At 37.7% G+C, this 27991-nt stretch overlaps 1 protein-coding gene across 2 annotated transcripts in view; it reads left to right on the top strand.

Annotated features, from left to right (window-relative positions):
* MMUT (methylmalonyl-CoA mutase) overlaps window positions 1–15672 on the top strand; it is a 40162-nt gene extending 24490 nt beyond the window's left edge. For both annotated transcript variants that reach the window (XM_081520802.1, XM_081520803.1), the window contains exons 7-13: window positions 772–883; window positions 1554–1669; window positions 3480–3595; window positions 6162–6293; window positions 7673–7820; window positions 10053–10220; window positions 15197–15672. In XM_081520802.1, coding sequence (XP_081376928.1) covers window positions 772–883; window positions 1554–1669; window positions 3480–3595; window positions 6162–6293; window positions 7673–7820; window positions 10053–10220; window positions 15197–15325 — 921 coding nt within the window. In that variant the 3' untranslated portion in view covers window positions 15326–15672. The remainder of the gene's footprint in view (window positions 1–771; window positions 884–1553; window positions 1670–3479; window positions 3596–6161; window positions 6294–7672; window positions 7821–10052; window positions 10221–15196) is intronic.
* The last annotated feature ends 12319 nt before the right edge of the window (window positions 15673–27991 follow it).

Here is a 27991-nt window from a genome sequence, read left to right as displayed (position 1 = left end):
TTTTCCTCCGGGTTATGTTGCCCTCTGAGATTCCAAAACTGCCCACAGACCCGCCAGTGAGAGAGTTTCTTACTGTTTGGAAACTTCTCCTTCAGTTACCTCCCCAGGACGGGTCTCCGCCCCTAACTCTTGTCTCACTTTTTGTCCTTTATATTTTGTCCTACCTCCTTTTGAAAAGAATGGGCTGCCTTTCTGGGTGCCTGGTGTCCTCTGCCAGCATTCAGAAGTTGTTTTGTGGAAGTTGCTCAGCATTCAAATGATCTTTTGATGAATTTGTGAGGGAGACAGTGGCCTCCCTGTCCTATTCTTCCTCCATCTTGGGTCCTCTCTGCCCTTCTGTTGTCTTTTTAAATGATTTTAAACACAGAATGTCCATTTTAATTGATGTAATTTGCATATTTACATTGTGTTAGTTTAAAGTGTACAATGTAAGGATTTAATATTTGTATATATTGCTAAAGAATTGTCTGAATAAGTTTGGTTAACATCCATTACTACACATAGTTACAGATAGTTTTTCTTGTGATGAGAACTTTTAAGATCTATGCTCTTAGCAACTTTCAAATCTATCACACAGTATTGTTAGCTCTGCAGAATTTCTAATCAGTGCTCTTGTTAGCTTACTTCTTTTCTCAAGAAACATTAAATTTACCACTAAAATAATTTATAATTTTATTAACTTTAGTATTTACATAGCACAACATGTTTGTACTATTTATTAACATATTTTCATACTCTATTCTAGTTTTATTCATGTATTTTTCTTATTAGGTCATTAATGAAATTGAGGAGATGGGTGGAATGGCCAAAGCTGTAGCAGAGGGAATACCTAAGCTTCGAATTGAAGAGTGTGCTGCCCGAAGACAAGCTAGAATAGATTCTGGTAAGACAAAGTAGAAAAGATTTTATGTGAAATGCAGTATTTAAAAAGAAATTTTGATTTCTATTTGAAGATAGCATATATAGTTAATAGAACAAAATTTATGGATAAGTGAAACTGGATAAAATGTTTCTCGTGAATCTATATGTATCCATCTCTGTGTTTGTATTTTTGCATGCCTGGATACACATGGGAAAACATGTATAAAGTATATCTGGAGGCATTATAAAGCCGAGTTTGTAATTCTAATGTATCGTTTATAAATTTTAAAGATGTTTTTTGTTTGTTTGTTTAAAAGTGGTTGGCTGTAAGGGAATTAAACTACTAGCAAAGCCCTTGTACATTTATCTTCTACCTTATAAATCTTAGATGGTAGCTGCTACTACTGTCTTAATTTTGTAGTGTTAGAAGAAAGTTTATCAGAACCTCTGGGAAAGTTTGGGAGAATAATAAAAGCCCTCCCTTACAGGTATTCTGATATATATTTGTCTTTTCCCCTTCTACCCCTATTCCATATTGGTATTTGCTGATCTTTATTGATTCTATTAAGAGTTGAGAATACTACTTAAAAAGATCAAACTTATAAGAAAAGTATGTGGTGATCAGAGCATTACTGTTAGACAATTATTTATGAATAGAATCTACATATTATTTTCCTCTGGGAAATTGACAGGTTCTGAGGTAATTGTTGGAGTAAATAAGTACCAGTTGGAAAAAGAAGAATCTGTGGATGTTTTGGCAATTGATAATACTTCAGTGCGTAATAAGCAGATTGAAAAACTTAAGAAGGTAATAACAGGTATCATATTTTGAGTGTTTTTTTTGGTATGCTGGGCACAGTCCAAGCCCTCACACGTCCTGCTCTATTGTTACAACAACCCTGTGAGGTGTGTATTACTTCCCAACATTTTAGAGATAAAGAAACTAAAGATAAGGGAGACTGAGAAACTTTCCCAGAATAAATAATTAAGCAAGGCGCAAATCTAAGTCTGTTGATGTTAAACATTCGCCTTTTTAATCATAATATCTGCCTCTGTGAAACTTGTATGTTCTTATTAAAAACCGCTCCATAATAATAATAAATCAATAATTTATTGATTTGAAGTAAGGCTTAGATGGTTATACAGCTCAAAGTTAAAAACAAGATTAAGTTCAAAGTCCATATTTGAACCCAGGTCTTCTCACTGTAATTTATTTTTGTGTTCCTGATACTACTATGAAAGAATTATTTGCTTTCAATTTTTTAAAAAATTCAAATATATTTGAATAGTGTTTCAGTAAGATATAATTTAGAATGAAAGGTGTTTATTTTGATTGGAACTAGAGTACTGGTATAATTTTTTATTTCCAGTTTCTTACTGAGATGAACCAAAGTATATCAAGTAGTGAAATAGATAAAACATAATAATTCTTATTGTTGTAACCTATATATTTCTATTGTATGGAGCTACTTGTCTCATAATCTCTGGCTTTAGTAATTACTGCTATTTCTAAGGCAGGAAAGTTTAAGTTCCTTAATGACTTTCTCTGTTTACTATCCTTGTGATTAAGATAGGACTTTACCCCCCTCAGTTCAAGTATTCTTTTAAGAACCTAATAGACTTTGTCCAGTTAGACTATATGCACAACATTCATCTTCCATTTGTTTTTTCTATTAGAGTTAATGGCAGATGTTTAATGATATTATTTCTTTTTACACCCTCATTCAGGAGTTAATTGTTCCTCTCCCACATTTTTGCCTTTTTTTTAGAGTCTTATTTAGGATGTAGCATTATATTTCCAGTGACCACAAAAGTCTCAATATTTATTATATTTGGAAAATTCCTTGTTTCCTCTCTTGTACTTAAACTTTCTTAAACTCACTTTCTTAAACTCACAACTTTCTTAAACTCACTCATGGCATGCAGTTACCATAAATGATAATATAACTTATTTTTAGATAAGAGTGAGAAATTCAGTAATGATAATGGATTTGGTTTGTTCTTTGCCTTTAATGTAAATTTTCTAATCCACCTCTGCTAATAAATATGATAAAATTTTAGTGGCATCTTAAGCAGTATCATATTTTAGACTCATATAGATGTGAAAACTTGTAAAAAGTTGAATTTTAGGTAACTTTGTTTAGGCATGTGGTTGGGTCCAGAGCTAATAAAGTATTATATAACTAAGATATTTCTAAGTTTGATCTCTTAAGTACTTGGGAGGGTCAGCACTATTATTTATTATTGCCCAGCTTGTTTCTGAATTATCCGTGTTATATAGAATTTGGCATTACTTTAGGAAGTTCTTAAATGTTGAGGGAGTGAATAAATGAAATGAAAACCAAATATAGGATAACATGTTATCTCTCTCTCTCTCTTTTTTTTTTCTTTTGCTTTTAAAGTTAGGATTTTGGAACAATTTCCATATGCTACATGTGTGTGTATATGTGTGTGTGTGTGTGTGTGTGTATAGGTGTAATCTGATCTCTGTTTTATTTTCTAATCACACGAACTGTGTGTGTGTGTGTATGTGTGTGTGTGTATGTATAGGTGTAATCTGATCTCTGTTTTATTTTCTAATCACACGAACTGTCTGCTTCCTTACCTGTTTCTGTAAGGTCAAGTCCACTAGGGATCAGGCTTTGGCTGAACGGTGTCTCAATGCTCTGACTGCATGTGCTGCCAGTGGAGATGGGAATATTCTCGCTCTTGCTGTAGATGCAACTCGAGCAAGGTAAAGGATATGTAAGTTTAAACACATGAAAAGATGCTCAACATCACTCATTATTAGAGAAATGCAAATCAAAACCACAATGAGGTATCATTTCACACCAGTCAGAATGGCTGCTATCCAAAAGTCTACAAGCAATAAATGCTGGAGAGGGTGTGGAGAAAAGGGAACCCTCTTACACTGTTGGTGGGAATGCAAACTAGTACAGCCACTATGGAGAACAGTGTGGAGATTCCTTAAAAAACTGGGAATAGAACTGCCATATGACCCAGCAATCCCACTGCTGGGCATATACACCGAGGAAACCAGAATTGAAAGAGACGCGTGTACCCCAGTGTTCATCGCAGCACTGTCTACAATAGCCAGGACATGGAAGCAACCTAGATGTCCATCAGCAGATGAATGGATAAGGAAGCTGTGGTACATATACACAATGGAATATTACTCAGCCATTAAAAAAAATACATTTGAATCGGTTCTACTGAGATGGATGAAACTGGAGCCCATTATACAGAGTGAAGTAAGCCAGAAAGAAAAACAACAATACAGTATACTAATGCATATATATGGAATTTGAAAGATGGTAACGATAACCCTATATGCGAGACAGAATAAGAGACACAGATGCATAGAACAATTTTATGGACTCTGAGGGAGAAGGTGAGGGTGGGACGTTCTGGGAGAATAGCATTGAAACATGTATATTATCATATGTGAAACAGAACACCATTCCATGTTCGATGCATGAGACAAGGGCTCAGGGCCGGGGCAATGGGATGACCCAGAGGGATGGGATGGGGAGGGAGGTGGGTGGGGGGTCCAGGAAGGGGAACACATGTAAACCCATGGCTGATTCATGTCAATGTATGGCAAAAACTATTACAATATTGTGAAGTAATTAGCCCCCAACTAAAATAAATAAATTTATAAAAAAAAGAAAAAAAAGTGAAAGTGAGCAAAAAAAAAAAAAGGATATGTAAGTTTAAAGTTTTCCAAATACTAAAAGTTGACTGGTTTAGCTTTTCAGAATCAGTCTTAAATAAGAGATTGATTCTATAAACCATGTGAACCTAAAAGAAAATAATTGGAAACCAAAATAAAATTAATTCTTGTTTGTTTTTTTTTTTTAATATCTGTGCTTTAAAAACATTCATCCATTTTGCATGGAGTATATTAATAGCTGTATTTCCCTGTGGCTCAGGACATTTGAAGCTCTTGTAATAAACCTGTCACTGATTTACAGGTTCAAATTTGATGTTCTTTCAAATATAGGAAGACATTATTATGCTCACAGTAAGCAAACCTGCCCTTTGTCAAAGGTGGACAGTATCTCTCTCTTCCTGAGCTGTGTACTATGTAGACATCTTTGAAAAGATAGTCTAGAATAAAGGCAGTTAGTCCTTTGCCTTACAGAACATGCAGAAAAGCAAGTGACCCACAAAATCTTTTCTCCCAATATATGATAATGTCACTAAAGAAATTGGTTTTGCTTTTATTGTTTAATATAATTAATATAATGAACTTTTAAGTTGTTTCAGCTGCTTAAGGGATAGAATGAATAGTATGTTACTTTTTTGTTTGTTTTTCAGTTTTAATTTCTTAAAAGAAATAAGATGACGTCTCTGCTTAAAATCCTTTAATGGTCTCCCATTCCTTTTAAATTAAAACCTAATCTTACTATGGCTTGTAAGATGGCTGGATGTAACTCTTGCCTACTTCTCTGACCTTGTCTCATCCTGCTTCCTTTATTAGTGTCTCCAATTTCCTTCCTTCTATTTTTAGCACATAAAATATATTTTCCTACTTTTCAGAGTCATTGCATTTATCATTTCCTTTGTCAATCACTTTTCCCTCTTAAGTTCCCTTGAGTTTCTCTTTCTCATCATTTAGATCTTAGTTCAAAAGCTGTATCTTCATGTCTTCAACTGCTTTGAAACAGCTTTCCCAAGCACCTCATTCTATTTTGCCTATTTTAATGTCTTCATAGTACTTATTACCATATGAAGTTATCTTTTTTATTTGTTTGTTAGTGTACTGTGTGTATACTCTGACTGGATGATATGCTCTGCAAGAGTAGGGTTTTTTTTTTTTTTTTGGTTGTATTTATCGCTATATCTCTAGCACTTAGCAGCGCTTGCCCCATATTAGGTACTCAGTACATGTTGAATGAATTAATAAACAAAAATGGAATATGCTATTAATAAAAGATTTACTTTTTATCAAAAAAATCTCACTGGGAATATTGCTCTTTGCCCATTTATATTGCTAAGCAGTGAATTGCTCAGTAACCTTTAGATACTTGTCTATTAGTAGTTTTTAGGTCATTCGGTCATTTTTCAGTTGACAAGTGTTGAAGAGAGATCACATTGTATAAAGGCATCCAGAGTATTTTTTTTCATAAGTATTCTGAGGAAAGATGCAGTCATGAATGCAGTAAAGAGCATTCAGATTTAGGTTTTTGACAGCCAATTTTTGACAGAGGTAATAAAATATGTCTAAGTATATTGAATAATAAGATAAATTATATCCTAAATAGTGATGTTATCAGAACCTCCATTTAATATTTTAGATGTACAGTTGGAGAAATCACAGATGCCATGAAAAAGGTATTTGGTGAACATAAAGCTAATGATCGTATGGTGAGTGGAGCCTATCGCCAGGAATTTGGAGAAAGTAAAGAGATATCATTTGCTATCAAAAGGTAATGTGTGAGATTTCTTAAACCAGAATGTCATCTTTTCTGTCAACACAGTCCTCATGTATCTACTGTGGGCTTAATTTTCTCACATACCACTGGAAAATATTGACATTTGACTTATACTGTCCTCCTTGATCTATAGCTTTACTAAAATAATATTTTGAACTTTGACCATAGTCCCCTTTAGGAGTTTCTCATTTAAAGCAAATGTTTGTTTATCTAATGTTGATATTGCTTCACATCCTCCAGGGACTTAGGATTTCAGTCGCCTTAAGATGGTACACTTTTATGTTTGCTTAAATTTTATTTACATTGTTTAATCACTCAAATAATTATAAAATCTTTATTTTCCTATTTGAAAGTAAATATTTGGTTGCCATCTATGAATAAGTTAAAATCAGTCGTTACTGAACTGACAGTAAGTAACACAGTCCAACATGAGTTGGAATTATGAATTAATATAAATTGATCATGTTTCTGTAGTGTGAGTAGTACCTTCCTGATGGTTGGTTTTCTCAACCTCTGTAATACATTTTCCACAATTTTGTCACTACTCATAGGTGAGATAAATATCAAAACAACCAAGGTGAAAGTCATCAAAATGGCACATGTTTTTTTCTTTTAACAAAAGTAAATTTGTTTCTTAGTGCTTTTTCATCTGGGGCATACATTTATTGACTTAAGCGAGAAACTATTTTGATTATACATTGTCATAAGATACCACATTGAGGCCACTTGGAGGAGTTCACAGTTGTGAATGGTAAGTGAGATATGGACAGTCCAAAACAGCTAGTGAGTCAAGTATATGTACAAATAATTCTGAAGGCATTTTTTAGTTAATATTTTACTATTTCTGCATATTGTACTCTGGAGACTGTCTTAAGAAGTTATAAAGTTGTTGTTTTCTCATCTTGCTTCACTGTGATGTTCTCAGTGTTACCAGCTTACAAGTGTTTCAAATTTTCTTCTAGGGTGGGAGATGGTAAACATATTCAGGCTTCAGTTGAGTTCTTGATGTAAAACAAAGATATTAATAAAATATGAATAAACAGATTAGGTGTTTTTATATAAACTTGAAAGATTTGCTGCAAGTAAATTATAGTTTTATATCTTACCTTTGGGCAGTTATTGTATAACTGTTATATTTTATTTAATTTTTGGTATCTAATGCCTTTATTCTCATTTTTATTTGCTAGCCCCTTAAATATAACTCTTCTACAACATCATAATCTTGAAGGTCTGTGATGCTATTTCTTTACTGACTTCCTGTCATGAAGGTTTCTTTCTAGAAGTGATACTCACACCTGCTAACACTAAACTGTCTTTTCTTTTTTTTTTTTAGGACTCTTAAGCCTTAAAATATATTTTAAAATGTTCCTTAGGGTTGAGAAGTTCATGGAACGTGAAGGTCGCAGACCTCGTCTTCTTGTGGCAAAAATGGGACAAGATGGACATGACAGAGGAGCAAAAGTTATTGCTACAGGATTTGCTGATCTTGGTTTTGATGTGGATATTGGTCCTCTTTTTCAGGTATTGAAAACTGTTGGGAGGAATTACAAGTCCTGTTGTTACATGCTGCAGATAGAAATGAAGACTAAAGAGTATTCACTGAATTTTTACTGGCAAAGAAGTACACCTTACTCAAGAGGCCCAGCCTTTATAGCGTCTCCCATTAGAGTTTTCCCATTTGGGATTTTAAGATATTACTGAGAAAAACTAGGAAAAATTCTTACGATAAAGAGTTAGCCCAGACTTCTGGGTATGTGTCCTTAAACTGTATTGGTAGATAAATATGTAAATGTGTTTAGAGTCTCACACATTTAAGCTGAGTTTTGTTAAGAATCTCAAATGTATTTCAGATTAAATAAATCGTATACAGTGTATTTAGTTGGCTTTCAGTCTTCTGAGTTGAATACTTTTCCATTCTACTTTCTTACTCACACTTTGCTATCCCTTTGCTTTAGTTTATTTGTTTGCTTATTTTAGATAGTGATCAAATATAATGCAAATATTTAGTGGTTAGCTTTTGGGAAATGTTTTTTTCATAAAATAAAAGAATTTTAAAAAATTGTTGTCAGCCGTTGGAACCTAAAGGAATTTTACAAATAACTGAAAGTTCATTTCCTCATTAAATACTATCTCTAAAAATATAGTTTGTCTTTTAGTACCATCAGCTTTGTTACCATAATTCTGCATCATTTTAAAAAATAGTTATAGTTATCTGTGGCTGAAGGTACAATCATGCAATACTCTGATGACTGATTTAATAAAAATATTAGATTTGATGTTTTTAAAATTGCAACATTTGATAATTTCCAGTTTGACTTATATAAACATAAGGCATAGAACTGAATTATTCAAATGGAGTTTTAATCTAATAAATTTTGGTAGCATGGAAGATATGAATAACAAATCATGCTTAAATTAAATGCCTTATCTTTAAGAAATCAATAGCAAGAATATGCATATTTTTAAAAGGTTTTAATTTCATGTTAATATTTTTCGCAGACTCAAGGTTTTACCAATACCTTATATGACTTTCCTCGGGATCTTCTTAAATGTAGTTTCATTAATGAGTATAGAATCCTATGTTTTTGCACTAAAATTATGAGTCTTAAAATCTTGCCAAACTCCAAGAAAATTCACAAATTTTTATAGTATTTTTCTGCTCATAATTATGCAGTGGTTTCTCAGATGGCCTTATCCTTCCCAGTTGTCTTGATTTACATTATATGAGAGAGGTGTAGGTACTTTTTAAAATATGAAATGATTTAAATTCATGTACATTATCAAAGCAATGTCATGAACTCTTAACAAAGGAGATATGATCTTTGTTAATTCATAATTGAATGTTTGAAAACATCCTTTATAATTTGATATCCCGGTAGTAAAATAAGATAATAAATGAGAGACATGGCCTCACCTGAACCACCCCTTCTCTTGTTTATATACTTCCCTGGATGCTACAGCCCCTTCACTAGTTTCTACAGTTCTCCTGTTATTTTGCTTCATGAAGTGAAAGTGAGATTGTCAGTTGCTCAGATGTGTCTGACTGTTCTTGACCCCATGGACTGTAGCTTGCCAGGCTCCTCTGTCCATGGAATTCTCCAGGCAAGAATACTAGAGTGAGTAGCCGTTCCCTTCTCCAGGAGATCTTCCTGACCCAGGGATTGAATGCATGTCGCCTGCTTTGCAGGCAGATTCTTTACTATCTGAGCCACCAGGGAAGCCCTGTTTTGCTCCATATACTACTGTTACTTTCATATTTCCATGGGAGAACAAGGTCCTGGTGCTTCCTAGTCCACCATCTTGTGTCTTTTTATTCAATTTTTAATCTTAAAGTTCACTTTTTAATGTTGCATTTTAAGTTCAGTCTTTAATTCTTTATAGATCCTATCACACGTTACCTCTCAGTTAATATTGGTGACGAAGACAACAGGTGTATTTTTTTTAAAAATTATAATGAGGAAATAATATATTTTGCCTATATTCCCACTTTATCTTAAAGATTTTGTGGGGAACTTCATCATGATATAACTTAAATTTAATTGATAGATGGTAGAGCTAGAAGCAGACATAGCACTGGTGTTTATTAAAACAACTGGATGAAGTGGTATTTGAGAATGATGAAATATGAAGTAATATTCACATCAAGATTTTTAACGAGGAAAGTTTTGGAATGTCGATTGAAGTAGTTATAACACTTTAGAAACACTTTTTGGGGTTAATAATGATTTGCGTTTTTACTTTGTAACTGTTCAGACTCCCCGGGAGGTGGCGCAGCAGGCTGTGGATGCAGATGTGCACACTGTGGGTGTCAGCACACTCGCTGCTGGGCACAAGACCCTAGTTCCTGAGCTCATCAAGGAGCTCAACGCCCTTGGACGGCCAGATATTCTCGTCATGTGTGGGGGAGTGATACCACCACAGGTATTTTCATCTCCTACATTTTCTAGTACTGTATTGGGACTGCCGAGTAACAGTAGTTTGTATGTAATTATTTAATTTACTGTATATTTTCTCTAAAACTTTGTTGCAGAGTTAGAGCCAAATTAGAGCCAAATTATTTCCTAGTGCTTCTACTAAGGAAATCCTACAAAAGTGGTCAATGTTGTTTTCTGTTTAGACTATATTATAATTCAGTATGCATGCATGCGTGCTAAGTTGCTTCAGTCGTGTCCAACTCTTTGCGACCCCATGGACTGTAGTCCGTCCTCTGTCCATGGGATTCTCTAGGCAAGAACACTGGAGCGGTTGCTATTACTTCCTTCAGGGAATCTTCCTGACCCAGGGATGGAACCTGTGTCTCTTACGTCTCACCACTGGTGCCACCTGGGAAGCCCTCAGTATGCATAATTTAATAACATATAATGCTTCTATGAGAGAGTTGCCTCCCTACAAATTAGTCACCTAGATACAGACCTGTTTTCTTCATATTCAGTAAGCGCTGATGGAAAAGGAACAGGCTAAAAGTAATAAAATCTCACAAGTGGAATAGAGAAGAATGGTGAACACACAATGAGGATATCAGCCCCTCCCCAGGGAAAGAGAGAACACCCCTCGTCCTGGCAGTGGAGTCTGTCCTTTAATTGGTCAGTCGGTAGCACTTGCTTCTGTTGTTTCAGAGTTGCTACCTTGTTCATTTCCTCCTTATCCCCATCCCTGAATGCTGCCCTAACTTAGCACTGTATCAATTACATGGTCCTATAAAACCCCCTTTTTCATGAAGCTAATTCAGTTGGGATATAGTTTTCTGAGAGCCAAAAACACCTAATTCAGACATAAATGGAATCAGCCTGTCCTGAAAATTATGGCTGAATGGAGAAGATGTGGATTCTAGAACAAGAATGTGGATCCTCTTAGGAAAAGCTAAATGGATGCTAGGTAACAGTAATGTTAATTAATTTATTAAGGAGGCAGGGACACAGTCCACATATGACCTTGTGCTGTGTGTGCTTAGTTGCTCAGTCATGTCCAACTCTTTGTGTCCCATGGACTGTAGCCTGGCAGACTCCTTTGTCCATGGGGATTCTCCAGGCAAGAATACTGGAGTGGGTTGCCATGCCCTCCTTCCGGGGATCTTCCCAACCCAGGGATCGAACCCAGGTCTCCCGCATTGCAGGTAGATTCTTCACCATCTGAGTCACCAGGGAAGCCTGTGAATACTGGAGTGGGTAGCCTATCTCTTTTCCAGGGGATCTTCCCGACCCAGATATATGACCTTGCCAATCAGTTAAAATAGTTAAGATACAACCTGGGTCTATTTCCAATCCAGTTTTTAATAATATCAAATTGTGTTTTTACTGAGAATGGAAAAAATATTGAGTTACAAGAACTGTATATGAGGTTGCTCCTAAGTAAATGACCATACGTACTACAAAGGCCCCACCACTATATAGCAGGAATCTGTCAGTAAAATGTGACCTTGTGTCCATGTCTACAGTTTTTCTCCTTCTGTTACAATTCAGAATATAAAATAATGAATGTATACACTACTTACGAAATGAGAAAATACATATGTATGAGCTTGTGAGGTTGGTTATAATGTGGGACTGGCAACCAAGCTGTATATTACTTCTTTCTAACAATGCAATACTTAATGTAGTATAGTCAACACAAAAGTGGTTTTGTTCCCTGATGGCTCAATGGTAAAGAATCCGCCTGCAGTGCAGGAAAGCCAGATTTAGTCCCTGGATGGGGAAGATCCCCTGGAGAAGAAAATGCCTGCCCACTCTAGTATTCTTGCCTGGAGAATTCCATGGACAGACGAGCCTGGTGGGCACAGTCCATGGGGTCACAGAGTTGGATATGACTGAGCGATTATTTCATTTTTATTTGTTAGTTAACACAAAATTGTTTTTGTTAGCATATTTGCCTCTTATTTTGATAAGTATAGTTTATTATTTGAGACTATAAAAGGCTTTAATTCTTCATTACTGTCTGACTATGGAACACTTCTATCTGTATTGCAGTTTTAGAGCCCATAATATTAATTCCTAAGCTCTTAGGCATGATATTAAAATGTAAGACCCAGAATAATTAGGCAGTACATAATAGTGGCATTGAAATACAAATTGATGCCAGCCTGGATGGTAGGGGTTTGGGGGAGAATGGATATATGTATATGCATGGCTGAGTCCCTTTGCTATTCATCTGAAACTACCACAACACTCTTAATTGGTTATATCCCAATACAAAATGTTTTCAGTGTTAAATTGAGAAGAAATGCAGGCCTGTAATACAAGGGGCTGACATTTTCCAGATGTATATATCATTAAAGTCTCTGGATATTTAAATTACCTAGAACATCTGTAGGTGTTTGCTGTGCTTTTTCCTCATGAGTTTAAAGACGAAGGATCATTTTTTATAATGACACACTTGTATGTTAATATGGGCATCTTTTTAAATATATCAGTTAACACCCATGCATTTTTCTCATTACTTGTTTTCAGTAAATATATAAAATGTTGCTATTCTTCAGCTGAAATTCTCCTAGCTTTTAAATTAGAGAGCACTAACGTATGGCTGTTAATCAAAATGATTTAACCATTGCCATTGTGGAGCTTATAGCAATAAGACATGTAAAGTGCCACTGCAGAATTATGGTATTACAAAAATATTACAAGGAAATAATAGAGACAGAAAAGAAGTAGTTGGGGGATAATTAGCATGACCATGTAATTTATCATCTCATGTGCTCAATTTTGAGAATGAAAAATGGATACTACTAAAAAGCGTGCTGCAAAAACAAACAATTCAATTAAAAACTGGGCAGAGGATGTGAATAGACATTTTTTTCAAAGATGACAAATGGTCAACAGGTACATGAAAAGATGCTCAACATTACTAATTATCAAGGATGTGCAGATCAAAACCACAATGAGATATCACCTCGTATCTGTTAGAATAGCTGTCATCAAAAAGACAAGAAATAACAGGTGTTGTCGAGGATAGGTAGAAAAGGGAACTCTAATGCACTGTTGGTGGGAATGTAAATTGGTGCAGCCACTATGGTGAACGTACAGAGATTTTTCAAAAAAGTTAAAAATAGAGCTACATATGATCCAGCAATCCTAATGCTGTATATTTATCTGAAGAAAACAAAAACACTAGCTTGAAAAGATACATTCACCCCCTCCCATGTTCATAGCAGCATTATTTACAATAGTCAAGACATGGAAATAACCTAAATGTCCATCAGTGGATGAATGAATAAAGAAAATGTGACACACACCCATACGCAGAAGAATATTATTCGGCCATAAAAAAATTCTTGCCATTTATGACAACATGGGTGGACCTTGAGGGCTTTATACTAAGTGAAGTAAGTCAGACAGAGAAATACAAATACAGCATGATCTTACTTATATGTGAAAGAACAGATTGGTGGTTGCTAGAGGCAGCGGGTAGAGGGTAGGTGAAATGAGCAAAGGGGGCCAAAAGGTACAGACTTTCAGTTATAAAATACGTAAGTTCTGGGAATATATGTACAGTGTGGTGACCATGGTTAATAGTACTATACTGCATATTTGAAAGTTACTGAGAGTAGTATGTAACTAAGTAACTAAGTAGTAACTTAGAGACCAAGGACTAAGGACATTGTTGCTGTTGTTTGGTTGCTAGGTGGTGTCCAATTCTTTGGCTACCCCTTGGCTATAGACTTTCAGGCTCCTCTGTCCATCAGATTTCTCAGGCAGGAATACTGGAGTGGGTTGCCATTTCCTTCTCCAGGAGATCTTCCCAACCCAAGGCTTGAACCCACGTCTCCTGCATTGGCAGAGGGGTTCTTTACCACTGAGCCACCAGGGAAACCCTCAAGGACATAGTGCTAAGTAACTAAGAGAGTTACCATGAGCTCAAAGTGTTACACAGTTTTCAGTAAATCTTAAAAGTTCTGAACTCATATGTGCACACACAAAATCTTTTTACTTATTTATGGTAATAGATGTTAACTAGATCTACCGTGGAGATCATCTTACAGTGTATACACATATTGAATCATTAGCTTGTACACCTGAAACTAATGACAATTATATCTTAAAAAAAAAAAAAAAGACTCATGGGAAAAAAAGGTATTGCAATAGTAAGCACAAGCCAGGACGTCCTGGAAATATGATCATCCTAGTGAATGAGGATTAGGGCTTTAAAGCATGTCCTAAACTTGATATTATAGCTACAAATACTCTGATGTTAAAAACAATCTAAAGCCTGGAACAATATATGTGCCCTGGGAATCTTTTCACTCAAACTTTGTGTTTAAAACAAACTAACAAACAGCAGCAACAACAGAGAATTTTTTTCAAGTGAGTTAACATGAGTTTGAACAAACTCCAGGAGATAGTGAAGGATAGGGAAGCCTCACGTGCTGCAGTCCATGGGGTCACCCAGAGTCGGACACAGCTGAGGGAATGAACAACAACAATTTTCATTTATAGAAAATCTAATTCCAGCATGAAGCCAAATTCAAAGTACTGCCATTCACTAGCTGCAGACAAAGCACCTTGGAGGAAATAAATAGCCTTTTAAATCTGAACCCATAATGTGATACTAAATTTAACACAAATAATGGCAAATAGTAAACATTTAGGTGAGGTAATATGGTTTAGGGTCCAGAAGTTCTCAGCTGGTGGACCATACAGCTTCCCACCACAAACAATACACTGAGGTATTTGGAAAATGGGCAGAATGTCTTTTATTCTTTTAATGTCTTAGAGTATAAGGGTTAGGGTTAAGGCAGGCCCAGTCATGGAGGATTTTTTCAGCCCCAAATGCCAGTAGTATACCAGATGAGAAAGTTTGCAGCGCCGAGAATAAAGAAGAAAGGACAGCATTCATTGTCCTTTTATTTCACTTTCTTGAAATAGAAATATTGTCTCTTCTATTAATGAAATAAATTCTTTCAACAGGATTATGAATTTCTGTTTGAAGTTGGTGTTTCCAATGTATTTGGTCCTGGGACTCGAATTCCAAAGGCTGCCATTCAAGTGCTTGATGATATTGAGAAGTGTTTGGAAAAGAAGCAACAGTCTATATAACATCCTGTTTTGGGGTTAGCTTTTTTCTAATCTCTTCTTTCAATAATGATCAAAGAGGCCATGTCTTCAAATTATTCAACATCTAATAATGTGCTTTCCTGAAAGCTTTACATTAAAATACCTGACTTATAAGAATGCTGTCATGCTATGTGTGTGTGTATAGTTTCACTTTAATTTTAATTTTAAAAATTAAAATTATCCTTAAAAACTCTCTATAATCCATGCTGAGTACTTTGTCAGAAACTCGAGAGAAAGGTATTATTTTTAACAATTGTGATATTTCTTTGAAATATTTCTTATAAATCTGTTTACTTTCTGTTGTAAGAATTAAACAATGCCTAAAGCAATCTGACTAGTCCTATTCTTTCAGTTCAGTTCAGTCGCTCAGTTGTGTCCGACTCTTTGTGACCCCATGAACCGCAGCACGCCAGGCCTCCCTGTCCATCACCAACTCCCAGAATTCACCCAAACTCATATCCGTTGAGTCGGTGATGCCATCCAACCATCTCATCCTCTGTCGTCCCCTTCTCCTCCTGCCCTCAATCTCTCCCAGCATCAGGGTCTTTTCAAATGAGTCATCTCTTCGCATCAGGTGGCCAAAGTATTGGAGTTTCAGCTTCAACATCAGTCCTTCCAATGAACACCCAAGACTGATCTCCTTTAGGATGGACTGGTTGGATCTCCTTGCAGTCCAAGGGACTCTCAAGAGTCTTCATTATCACAGTTCAAAAGCATCAATTCTTTGGCGCTCAACTTTCTTTATAGTCCAACTCTCACACCCATACATGACTACTGGAAAAACCATAGCCTTGACTAGTCCTATTCTTTAATTTAGTTGTAATTGACTTAAATGCCAGAAGATATACTCCATATGTAAATAAAGTAATTATACCTATCTTGGAAAAAATAGTAGGAGTGTTTATGAAGGGAATGTATTGTGATTGTGGTCCTCAGCCAAATTCTACTAGAATTACTTTGATATAGGTATTAAGTCAGACCCGAAGTTGGAATGGGGAGGCAGGAAAAGAAATGGCAGAAATTCTTCAGGTGACTTTGCTTTCATCTCAGACATGAACATGTGACCCTGTTATTTGTGGGCTCTGCTTAAGACCCAGGAGAATGGATCTTCATGAGTAATCCCTAAAATGAAAGTTCTTAGGCTCTTAGGATGGCTTCCTTCAGAGTGATGATATGAGCTAGGAGTGTAGAAGGGCTGTTGTGTATGTATCTAAAAAGGCAGTGATATGATTCAGTCTGAGTCTGAAGGCTTGAGAACCAAGGGAGCCCATGGTGTAAATCCCAGTCCAAGGGCCAGAGAAGATGCAATGTCTCAGCTCAAATTAGTGAGATGGGAAAAAAGTGGTGAATTCCTTCTTTCTCTACCTTTTTTTTTGTTCAGGCCCTCAGCAGATTTCATGGTGCTCACTCACATTGAGGAGGGCAGTCTTCTTTGCCAAGTCCACTGATTCAAATGCTAATCTTATCTAGAAACACACTCACAGACACACCTAGAAATAATGTTTAATCTGGGTACCCTATTAAGTTAACACGTAAAGTTAACTATCACAGAGCCCTTTGACACTGCTGGTGGAGATGCACAATTATGCAGCTAATATGGAGGAGGAAATGGCAAATCACTCCAGTATTTTTGCCTGGAGAATCCCATGGACAGGGGAGCCTGTTGGGCTACAGTCCATGGGGTTGCTAAGAGTTGGACACAACTTAGCAAATAACCACCACCATCGAAGATGACAGTGCTCAAAAAAATTAAACAGAATTACCATATTGCCCAGAAATTCTACTTCTGGGTATATATCCAAAAGAATTCAAAGCAGGGACTCAAATAGATACTTGTACATGAATATGTGTGTATTAATGTTCATGGCAGCATTATGTACAGTAGCCAAAAGGTGGAAGCACCCCAAGTGACCACTGACAGATGAATGAATAAGCAAAATGTAATAAATACATACAATAGAATACTATTCAGCCTTAAAAAGGAAATTCTGACACATAACAGATGAATCTTGAAAACATGCTAAGTGAAATACTTCAGTCACAAAAGGACAAATATCGAATGATTTCACTTATGTATGCATGCATGCTAAATCACTTCAGTTGTGTCCAAATCTTTGCGACTCTATGGACTGTAGCCTGCCAGGCTCCCCTGTCCGTGGGATTCTCCAGGTAGGAATACTGGAGTGGGTTGCCATGCCCCCTTCCAAGGGATCTTCCTGACCCAGGGATTGAACCTGTGTCTCTTATATCTCCTGCATTGGCACTTTACCACTAGTGCCACCTGGGAAGCCCAATTTCACTTATATGAGGTATTATGCCTAGAACAGTCAAGTACGTAGAGCCAAAAAGTAGAATGGTGCTTGCTAGGGCCTGGAGAGAGCAGGGAATGGGGAATTAATGTTTAATGGGTATAGAGGTTCAGTTAGGGAAGATAAAAAAGGTCCAGAGATGAATTATGGTGATAATTGCACAATATGCTGCTGCTGCTGCTGCTGCTAAGTCGCTTCAGTCGTGTCCGACTCTGTGCGACCCCATAGACGGCAGCCACTGGGCTCCGACGTCCCTGGGATTCTCCAGGCAAGAATACTGGAGTGGGTTGCCATTTCCTTCTCCAATGCATGAAAGGGAAAAGTGAAAGTGAAGTCGCTCAGTCGTGTCCGACTCTTAGCGACCCCATGGACTGTGGCCTACCAGGCTCCTCCATCCATGGGATTTTCCAGGCAAGAGTACTGGAGTGGGGTGCCATTGCCTATTTAAAGCCACAGAAATACATGCTTAAAAATGGTTAACATGGTAAACTTTATATTGTGTATGTGTGCTGTGTGCTAAGTCACTTTAGTCATGTCCAACTCTTTGTGACCCTATGGACTGTAGCCCACCAGGCTCCTCTGTCCATGGGATTCTCCAGGTAGGAATACTAGAGGGGATTGCCATGCCCTCCTCCAGGGGATCTTCCCAGCCCAGGGATCAAACCCAAATTGACAGGTGGGATCTTTACCACTAGTGCCACCTGGGAAGTGCTTATGTGCTAAGTTTTTACCACCATTAAAAATATTTAGGACAGCCCCGGCATATGGCATCTGTTTTATAAATGTTAGGGTTATTATTTTAAAAGGAATGAATGCTAAGGCATGAAACCAGGAACGTAGGCAGGGGCTGATCTCATACAGAGGCTTGTACAGTTAAGGGATTCAGACTTTATCTGAAGATAAAGATAGTCGTATAAGGATTTTTACCAGGGAAATAATCTGATGAGATTTGAGTTTTAGCATAGCAGCGTGTGAAAGATGCCTTTAATGGAGGCAAGACTGGAGATAAGAATTAAGAGACTGTTACAATAATATACTAGAGAAATTCTAAGCATCTAAGCTTATCTGCTTAGGTGCTATTCAGAGATGGAAAAGATGTAGAGGCTATGATCTTATATTGGAAGATTGAATTGACAGAGTCTAATTTTATCTAAAAAAAAAAGAGTAGGCTCTTGATCCTTAGGTATTTGCTGTGTGGAATTGGCTGTCCCATCACTCATTTTAGTTGTTCTTTTGTGGACCCTTTTTTGATGTGCAGTGATTTCACGACTGGATACACAGCCCTAATGTCAACATTAGGAAAAGGTTGAATTATAGAATTTGTTTTCTAATGATTTTTTTGGTTAATGTCGGAGCTTTAGAAGCTTTTCTTTCTTTGGAAGTGTGTTGGGCTTTAGAATGATGTCTAAATCCTTTCCCTGCAATTTAATGGAAATTTGTGTTATATAAATATTATAGTAGTAATATCAGAAGTGGAGGAGAGGTTTGAAGAGGCATACTTTATGAGCAAAACCTGCATGGAAGCAGGAGAGATAAAGTAACATGGAAAAAGGATGAATTCCCCTTCTGATTTCTGTTTCAGGGAGTGGGGATTTTTGTAATGGAGGTAGGGGGAAGGGTTGTTAACAGTTCTAGATCTATATTCACAGACAAGACTATGTCAGATGTAACCACCACCCTCCCCTAGTATCTGTACATTCCTATCCACTTTATACTATTAAACAATCCTATTTTAAAATCAGGTCCTGGTGGTTGGTGGTTTAGTTGGTAAGTCATATCCGACTCTTTGCGATCCCATGAGCTGTTGCCCACCAGACTCCTCCCTACGGGATTTCCCAGGCAAGAATACTGGAGTGGGTTGCCTTTTCCTTCTCCAGAGAATTCCTTCTCCAGGGATTGAACCCATGTCTCCTGCATTGCAGGTGGATTCTTTACTGACTGAGCCACCAGGGAAGCCTATGTTAAGGCATAAACGTGCTAGCATAGACCATGTTTCTTCTACCAGAAGTATTTTTATTTTAAATAAGGGGAAAAAACTTACCAAAGTGATGAATATCTAAATAAACTTGTTGCTATTTGATAGACACTCAGTAAAAATGATGAAAATGATGGCAGCAACTAACATTATTTCTACCAATCGATAAATCCTGACCCATTTCCAAAAATTATGGACCATGCTTTAGACCATTTGACAAAGTTTGATTTTTATAACTAGCCTGAAGTTGAGAGATAATATATATATATACATAGTTGTTACTAAGATATTCTTTTCTAATTTGTGCTTATTATAAAAAATGTTCTCAGCATTCAAAAGTATTTTCAAAGAAGATTATTTTGGTTTTCCTGATTAAATATTGTTTTCTGACTCTCAGATACTCGTTTTATTTTTTCAACTGTACCTGTAGGTGTCTCCCTAAGTTCAGGATTATTCTATTTCTCTGAAACAATATTTGAAATGATGCCCATTCTGGCAACCCATAGGTGCTATAAGCACTCTCAGAAAATCCCTTTGATAATCTATTTAGAAACACCTAATGTCTTCCTTGGTGATTGAGATCTGTGATAAAACTAAATGTTGGTGATCATTCATGAACTGTGCTGCATTTGTGCTAACATGATTAGTTCATTAGTAGAAGCTAGAATGTGACCTTGAATATGAGATTATTATTGAATTCTATTCAGTAAATCCATGCCTAATTCACACTGACTCATTTTAAGTTACTAATTCTTCATGACCTGTTTCCACCCTCTGCATTCAAACCTCTTATTATTATATTGACCGTCTTTTACTATTTACCATGAGATCGGAGAGTGATAAGAAGAGCATTCACACACAACACAGTATACAAATTCTTTAAAGTTCTTTAAAAAAGAGAAATGCAGACTTTAGTAACTTCTCTCAGGATTATTCAAATATCCTTTTGATTCTGAGATCATGGACAAAATATCAATTTGGATAAATGCTGTGAATTTATGTAACGTATGCTTCTATTGGTTGACTCTCAATTGTTAAGTTCTAATATGATATTACTTTTAGACAATAAAAATGTGCAAGATTTTCTGTGAAATAATGAAGCATTAAAATAGCCTCGAGCTTGTAGTAGAGTAATAGTGATGATATTTTCGGATTTTCTGGTCTATCTTTACTTCAAACAGCCTGTTCTATTAGTCTCCTTTAGTTTTCTCATTCTCATTAGACCATATGGTCATCAGAGCAATGTTAGTGACAGTTTTCTGTCAGATTCAGTGGTTACCTGGACAATAAGTTTTGAAGGACACTAAGCAGATGGCTGTCTTTGCCTATAACATGTTCTTTGGTTCGAGGCATCAAGACCTCTAAAAATATTCTTCAAAATTGCCAATGCATCTGATAAAAGCCTACTATTCATTTTATCGTGACCGCACCCCTCCTATTTTCTTTTTTTTTTTTACTGTTTGTTTATTTTATTTTATTTTTTTTTAACTTTACAATATTGTATTTGTTTTGCCATACATTGACATGAATATACCATGGGTGTACATGTGTTCCCCTTCCAGAACCCCCCTCCCACCTCTCTCCCCCTCCCATCCCTCCAGGTCATCCCGGTGCACCAGCCCCAAGCGCCCTGTATCATGCGTCAAACCTGGACTGGTGATTCGTTTCACATATGATAATTTACATGCTTCAATGCCATTCTCCCATATCATCCTGCCCTCGCCCTCTCCCATAGAGTCCATAATACTGTTCTATTTATCTGTGTCTCTTTTGATGTCTTGCATACAGGGTTATCTTTACCAATTAACTTCTTCTTCATCTTTGGATGTAGGGTATTTTTTTGGTAGGTTCCAGCAGGTTTTTGTTGTTGTTGATGGTTGTTCAGCAATTAGTTGTGATTTTGGTGTTTTTGTAAGGAGTCAGCTCATGTCTTTCTACTCTGCCATCTTGTGGTCAATCCTCAAAAGCCTAATATTCAGTTGAACATTATATTTGTTTCTGAAAGCTTTGACTGAGAAGACCACCACTAATTCTGCATGGGTTGTGGCACTGCCCAACTCCAGGGAGAGGCTTTTACTTTTTAGTCTTGAGTTTTCATAGCCCTGCATACTTGGTATTGCTGTTTTCTACCTTGAAGGGGCGATAATAGCAGAGCCCATGTCAAATGTTTGTCTTAAGGATTAACTGAGATAACACATGTAACCTGCTTTGAACTGTGCAGCTTATAGTGAAAGACCAATGAATGTTTTCTATAGTAATTGTTTTACTTTATGCTAGCCTCACTTCTAGCTCTTGGAAATAAAAATAATGTGTGCATATGACATGGCTCTTCTCAAGGAGCTGGTAGCCAGTTTGCAGGAGATGAACTCATAGAAGATTGTAACTGCATGGTGTCAAGGAGGTCTCACATCATTTGTATGAGAACACAAAATTTCTGACTCTCATCAAAGTCACTATTCAGTTGGACAATTAATTTGTAGACCAAGAGAAGAAATAATCAACTAATATGATTTCAAAGATGCCACCCCCAAATATACTTTCTGGCATGCATAGTAGTGCTATGCCTATAAAAGTAGGCCACATCTTTAATTCTAGTTAGAACTGAGAATAACTGTAAATAACTCTGGGAGACGTGTTGACAGTTCATATTAGATGTTTTTACACACATGCATTTTGATCTGGGAGAGATTATAAAGAAACTAAGACAGTAAAATGGGTATTTGTGTGAATAGTAGAATGGGGGGTGGACAGAGTAGAGGGGGAAATTGAGGCACATGCTTTTTTTTTTTTCCAAATTCAATCTCAGTCTCCACTAGAGAACAAACTCAGGCTTGGAGCAGTGAAAGCGAAGAGTCTTAATCACTGGACCACCAGGGAATTCCCAAGCCACGTTCTTGCAATTGGTTCCCCTAAACAGTGGGAAATTGGGAAAAGTTTTTTGTTTTGTTTTTTCAGTTACCTCTGTATAACTTATGCTCTCATCCACTCTACTATCCCACTATTCCCAATGGGTTTGCTGAGGCCAAATTTGATTCAAGAACCAGGAGACCCCAACATATGTCCAAAAGGACACTTTCCTAAAGAGAATGTCAATAAGAACTGTGTGTTCCATAGAGAACCAAGGATGGAAAGAAAATATGTATGCTATAGAATGTTGTATGTACATCTCCTCTACATAGACACATTTCCTCTGTCAAATTCTTTATTTGCATAAAATAATTTGAGTATTTTTAACATGTATGTGTGCATGCATATGTGTGTGTGTGTGTGTGTGTGTGCCCACACAAGGGTAAAAAAACCTCTTTTACTTCTTATCTTTGCTGAGGGTCCACTAAATGGTACTGAAGACGTGCAGGTGATGTGGAAGCAAACTAATTGTGGGTACTGATGAGTATAAAGCTTTCTATTTTAAATTTTATTTTTTAAATTCAATAGTACACATTTATTGAGCAGCTTGGGATGCCTGCGGCCTCTTCAGGGTCCCTGGGAAATGGATGATGATAAGAGAACAGAATCTAAGTACCCTTGGCCTGTGTGCCCCGGGACGTTAGGTCAGGGCTGTTTGGGTCCCCGCTGGGCCTCTAACAAGGCACAGGGCACACAGTAGGGCTCTCCAAGTGGTCCCAGAAAAACACGGGAATCGAAGTGCCGCGCCCCACCAGACAGAAACAGACCCGGCGTGGCCAAGGCGTCTCAGGGCTTCCGGGATCCCCGCCTGCGGCCCGGGAGGCCTGGAGGAGGCTCTAAGACAGGCTGTACCCACGTCCTGGCGTTATCCAGGGCCGTCGCAGCTCAAAAGACTGATTGAGGTGAGTTAGCCAGGTTGGGGTCCCTGCCACTAGCCCCGAAGCTTTCTCACCCCGCCCCTGCGCCTTCCACGGTTTTGGCTCCGACTTCTGGCACCTTCCAGGTTCTACCTGCCGGTCTCCGCTCTTCTCCATCTTCGATTCCCTCTGCCTTTTGGAACCTTAAGCGCCGTGCCTTGGACTCGCCTTCCCATGTCTGGGCGCTCCGTCCCAGGCGGGCCAGCGAGGGTTTCTGAATCTTTGTAGCCTATCCCCTGAACCTGGAGCATCCCTCCCTCTGTTGCCCAAACCTTTCCAGATTCCTGGGCAGCAATACGGTAGAAATGAGTATCTTCCACAAGACTCTTATACAAGCATTTTGTTAGAAGAGATAGCCTGTGCACAAGGGAGAAGAAAGCTGGGGAAGGAAAAGTGCCAGCTCCTTGGGGCAAGTTGCTTTTATAACACATGGAAGGGTTTGTCGCATAGTCACTGGTAATTTCCAGAAATCGTCATACTTCTTCGATCAGCCTCAAGGGGCTCCAGGGTGGCTATCAGGAATGGGGAGTGCTTCTGTGAGGGGAAAGAAATGGGGGAGAATTTTCTGCAAGAAAGCACAGGAAGAGATAAGGTGAAAATCTATAGTTGAGCTTTTTGTCTTGGGGCAACTAGGTATACTCATTAGTGTAACAGAGATAAGGTTCATCTTTTAAGCCTGTTTTTCCCTCCTCTGCGACTCAGGCCCCCCAGGGTCTTTATTCTTTAGCTTGCAAGGCCTGTTTTGCCCACGGTCTTTCCTGGTGCTTTCCCAAAATATCTGTGCTCTTGTCTTCCTGTCTCAGATGCAGTCAGCACTCCACCAGAGCCTGGGAAAGCACTCCCCAACCCCACTCTGGGGACTTGGGCTGGGGAGGGGTGGCATCAGGGCAGAGGTCACCCTCTGGGGTCCTCTGTTTCTAAGATTCAGATTCCAATATGAAAATACATTTCTTTTTTTCTTTTCCTTCTGTTGACCAAAAGGCTTCTCTAGGTGTGGCATTTTTAAAAAAATTATTTACTTTTTTTTGAACTGTAGTTGATAGACAATATTGTGGTGTTGTAGTTTCTGGTGTACAGTAAACTGTCTGGTGTACAGTAAACTATATATATATATATATGTGTGTGTGTGTGTGCATATATTCTTTTTCAGATTTTTTTCCATTATAGGTTACTGAAAGAAAGTGAAAGTGAAAGTTGCTCAGTTGTGTCCGACTTTTTGCAACCCCATGGACTGTACAGTCCGTGGAATTCTCTAGGCCAGAATACTGGAGTGGGTAGCCTTTTCCTTCTCTGGGGGATCTTCCCAACCCAGCGATGGAACCCAGGTCTCCCGCATTGCAGGTGGATTCTTTACCAGCTGAGCCACAAGGGAAGCCCAAGAATACTGGATTGGGTAGCCTATCCCTTTTCCAGCAGATCTACCTGACCCAGAAATCAAACCAGGGTCTCCTGTATTGCAGGCAGATTCTTTACCAACTGAGTTATCAGGGAAGCCCTTATAGGTTACTGTAAGATATTGAATATAGTCCCTGTGTTACACTGCTGCTGCTGCTGCTAAGGCGCTTCAGTCGTGTCCGACTCTGTGCGACCCCATAGATGGCAGCCCACCAGGCTCCCCGGTCCCTGGGATTCTCCAGGCAAGAATACTCGAGTGGGTTGCCATTTCCTTCTCCAATGCATGAAAGTGAAAAGTGAAAGTGAAGTCCCTCAGTCATGTCCGACTCAGTAGGTCCTTAATTGTTTATTTACTTTATATATAGTAGTGCTTGTGCTTAGTCACTCAGTTGTGTCCGATTTTTTGTGACTTCATGAACAGTAGCCCACTAGGCTCCTCTGTCCATGGGATTCTTCAGGCAAGAATACTGGAATGGGTTGCCATTTCCTTCTTCAATATATAGTAGTATATAATATGTTAATCCCAAATTCCTGATTTATCCCTCCCCTCATCCCCTTTGGTAATCACGTTTGTTTTCTATGTCTGTTAGTCTATTTCTGTTTTGTAAATAAGTTCATTTGTGTGATTTTTTTAGATTCCACATATAAGTGGTATCATATGATATTTGTATTTCTCTATCTGACTTACTGCACTTCATATGGTCATCTTTAGGTCTGTCCATGTTGCTGCAAATGGCATTATTTCATTCCTTTATTAATGACGGAGTAATATTCCATTACACACACATACACACACACACCCTCTTGAGACTTTTATGATTGTGTACGCAGGAGGTAGAGTCTCAGTTCAGCCTCAGTTAATCATGTCCAGCTGTGGAAAGAACATGGACTTGGGCATTAGACTGACCCAGGTTCTAGTTTATTGTCTTTCCAGATGTTGGGTGGTAGGTAACTTCATCTACTTGTCCTGCTGAGCCTCAGTTTTCTGTATACTTTAATGCCCTCTTTGAATGTTTTGTATATGAATACAGGTCTCAAAGTAAACACTGAAGAATGTTAGTTTTACTTTCTTCAGGGAGAGGGAGAAAACACAGTGTGGGTTGTCCAAGAAGACAATGGACACAATTTTTCATTCATTAAGACTGGAAGGAAAAAAAATCAGATTTTCTACTTCACCTTGACTACTAAAGATGTCAAAGGACACTGGTACATAAGATATGATATTTATTTAGTCTGTTTCCAAGGTGTGGATTTGTGATATATAGAAATCTACAGCAGCTAAACTGAAGTAGTTTCTAAAATTGGATTTGATTTGTCGCCTTGTCAGTTTAGAAACAATATTATGAATATAAGTGACAAAGTTTGAAGGAAAGGCAACAACATGCCACTATGCTAGCTTTCACAAAACCTAATTTTCCATGCAATCTCTAGTGCATTAAAAAATGAAATGTAACATCAGTGTTGAAGGGTGTCTCCAGATGGCCTTTTATTAGCTTCTGAGAATCCTGCTTTTATTCTCCATGAACTGTACTCATTGCTCAACAATTCTTACCTTTATATACAATAAGCTATCACTGTTGCACAAAATACTAAATGCCAGTTCGGAGGGCTGGTCCCTGAAATATTTTTTGAAAGGTCGTGTGTAAGGCAGAGTTTGCATGATCCCAAATCTGGATTTGCTCTATTTATTTGAAGGTCAGACAATGTTGGTTTGCAAGCTTGAGAACTTGGTGGGTGAAATCTGAAACTGGCTCTTATACACAGAGGGCGAAGAGAGAATGCAGAAAGAGGTAGATCACTTCAGATTGGCAGGTGGCAGTTTTAAGTAAAGGAACTTACATATGAGACTTGTCTTGGACGAATGCAAGATAAGTAGATCTTCACACGCATCCATCAGAGTCTTCCAAATTTATAGAGGCCTTGATTGGGTTCAGTCATGTATTCAGTCCAGATGGTCTCAACAACACAGTGCTCTCTCGAGAAATGTCCTTGAAATATCTCCTGAGCACATTGCAACAGCTTAAGAGTAGAAGTTACTTTGTGAGGGCAAGTCAATTTTTAAAGAATACTGAAGGTATAGAAAATGTTTAACTTCACTTTATATTAGTTTTTAGAAAATCTTTGTCCAGTTTTCATGAGCTTCCCAGCACTTTTTCTCAGCAGTTTGCAGCTCCTCTGCATGTTTCTAATTGTATCACTTTCATAAGGATCTGCCTAGAGCAAATATATTCAGAGTTTCCTAGTGGTACAGATTTAAGGAAAACACAAAATAAAACTAGAAAGATGTTGAAAAGTTAGGGCTAAATAATTATATTTTAGGTCAAATTTTGGCTGGAACCTAGATCTTGACAATGTGTTGATTTACATGGTTGTTAAGGATTTGACAGCCAGGTCCATAAGCACTTGGTCTCAGTAGGAGAAATTGAGAGTCACAAAGAACAAAATATGTAGCGAAATGGAGGCCAAGGACCCTTCTGACCAGCTCATTACAGTCCTCCAAAGGGGTCTACATGAACCCTGGGCTATGTCTCTCTCCACTCATACTCGTATCAAACGTGCACGGGTCTTTAAGAATATGGCACCCTGGCCAATATGCATCCTGGCTGGTTGGTATTCATGTCAAATGATCTGGGAACAAAAATTCATTCTGTAGGAAGAAAATAAATTCTCATTAACAATGAACATCACATGTGGAGGGAGAAGAGAGCTAAATAAAACACTGTGGTATCTTACTCTGTAAAATCTGCCTACTTTCTTTTATCTTCCCTCAAATGTTCATGAGATATTGAGCTTCATGTTTCTATCAGAGCATTTACTAATTGGTGCTACATTAGACTCTGCTCTTAGATCGCAGAGACTAAGTCTAATTCACATTGATTTTCTCCACAGTCTAACTTTACACGAGCAGTAAGTGCCCAACTTAAACTTCTCAGTTGGTCTTGCATTCATGATCGCTGTCTGAAAATTTGCCCTTTCATTGGCTACTCATTTTTTCGTGTCTACTCATAGCCTCTTCTCCTAGACTATTTGCTAATTATTGGTGGTGATATGCCTACATGGTCCTGATTTCCCTGACTCAGTCTCTGGCTTTCATATCTTCATTCCAATTCTGTATGATCCCCATGATTTATAACTTTGTATACTA

This window comes from Giraffa tippelskirchi, chromosome 8 (genome assembly GCF_054371585.1).
Source record: "Giraffa tippelskirchi isolate mGirTip1 chromosome 8, T2T-mGirTip1v1.2.pri, whole genome shotgun sequence".
NCBI classification, from domain to species: domain Eukaryota; kingdom Metazoa; phylum Chordata; class Mammalia; order Artiodactyla; family Giraffidae; genus Giraffa; species Giraffa tippelskirchi.
Note: the sequence above shows the minus strand (reverse complement) of the source record. Positions and strands in the feature narration are given on the sequence as shown.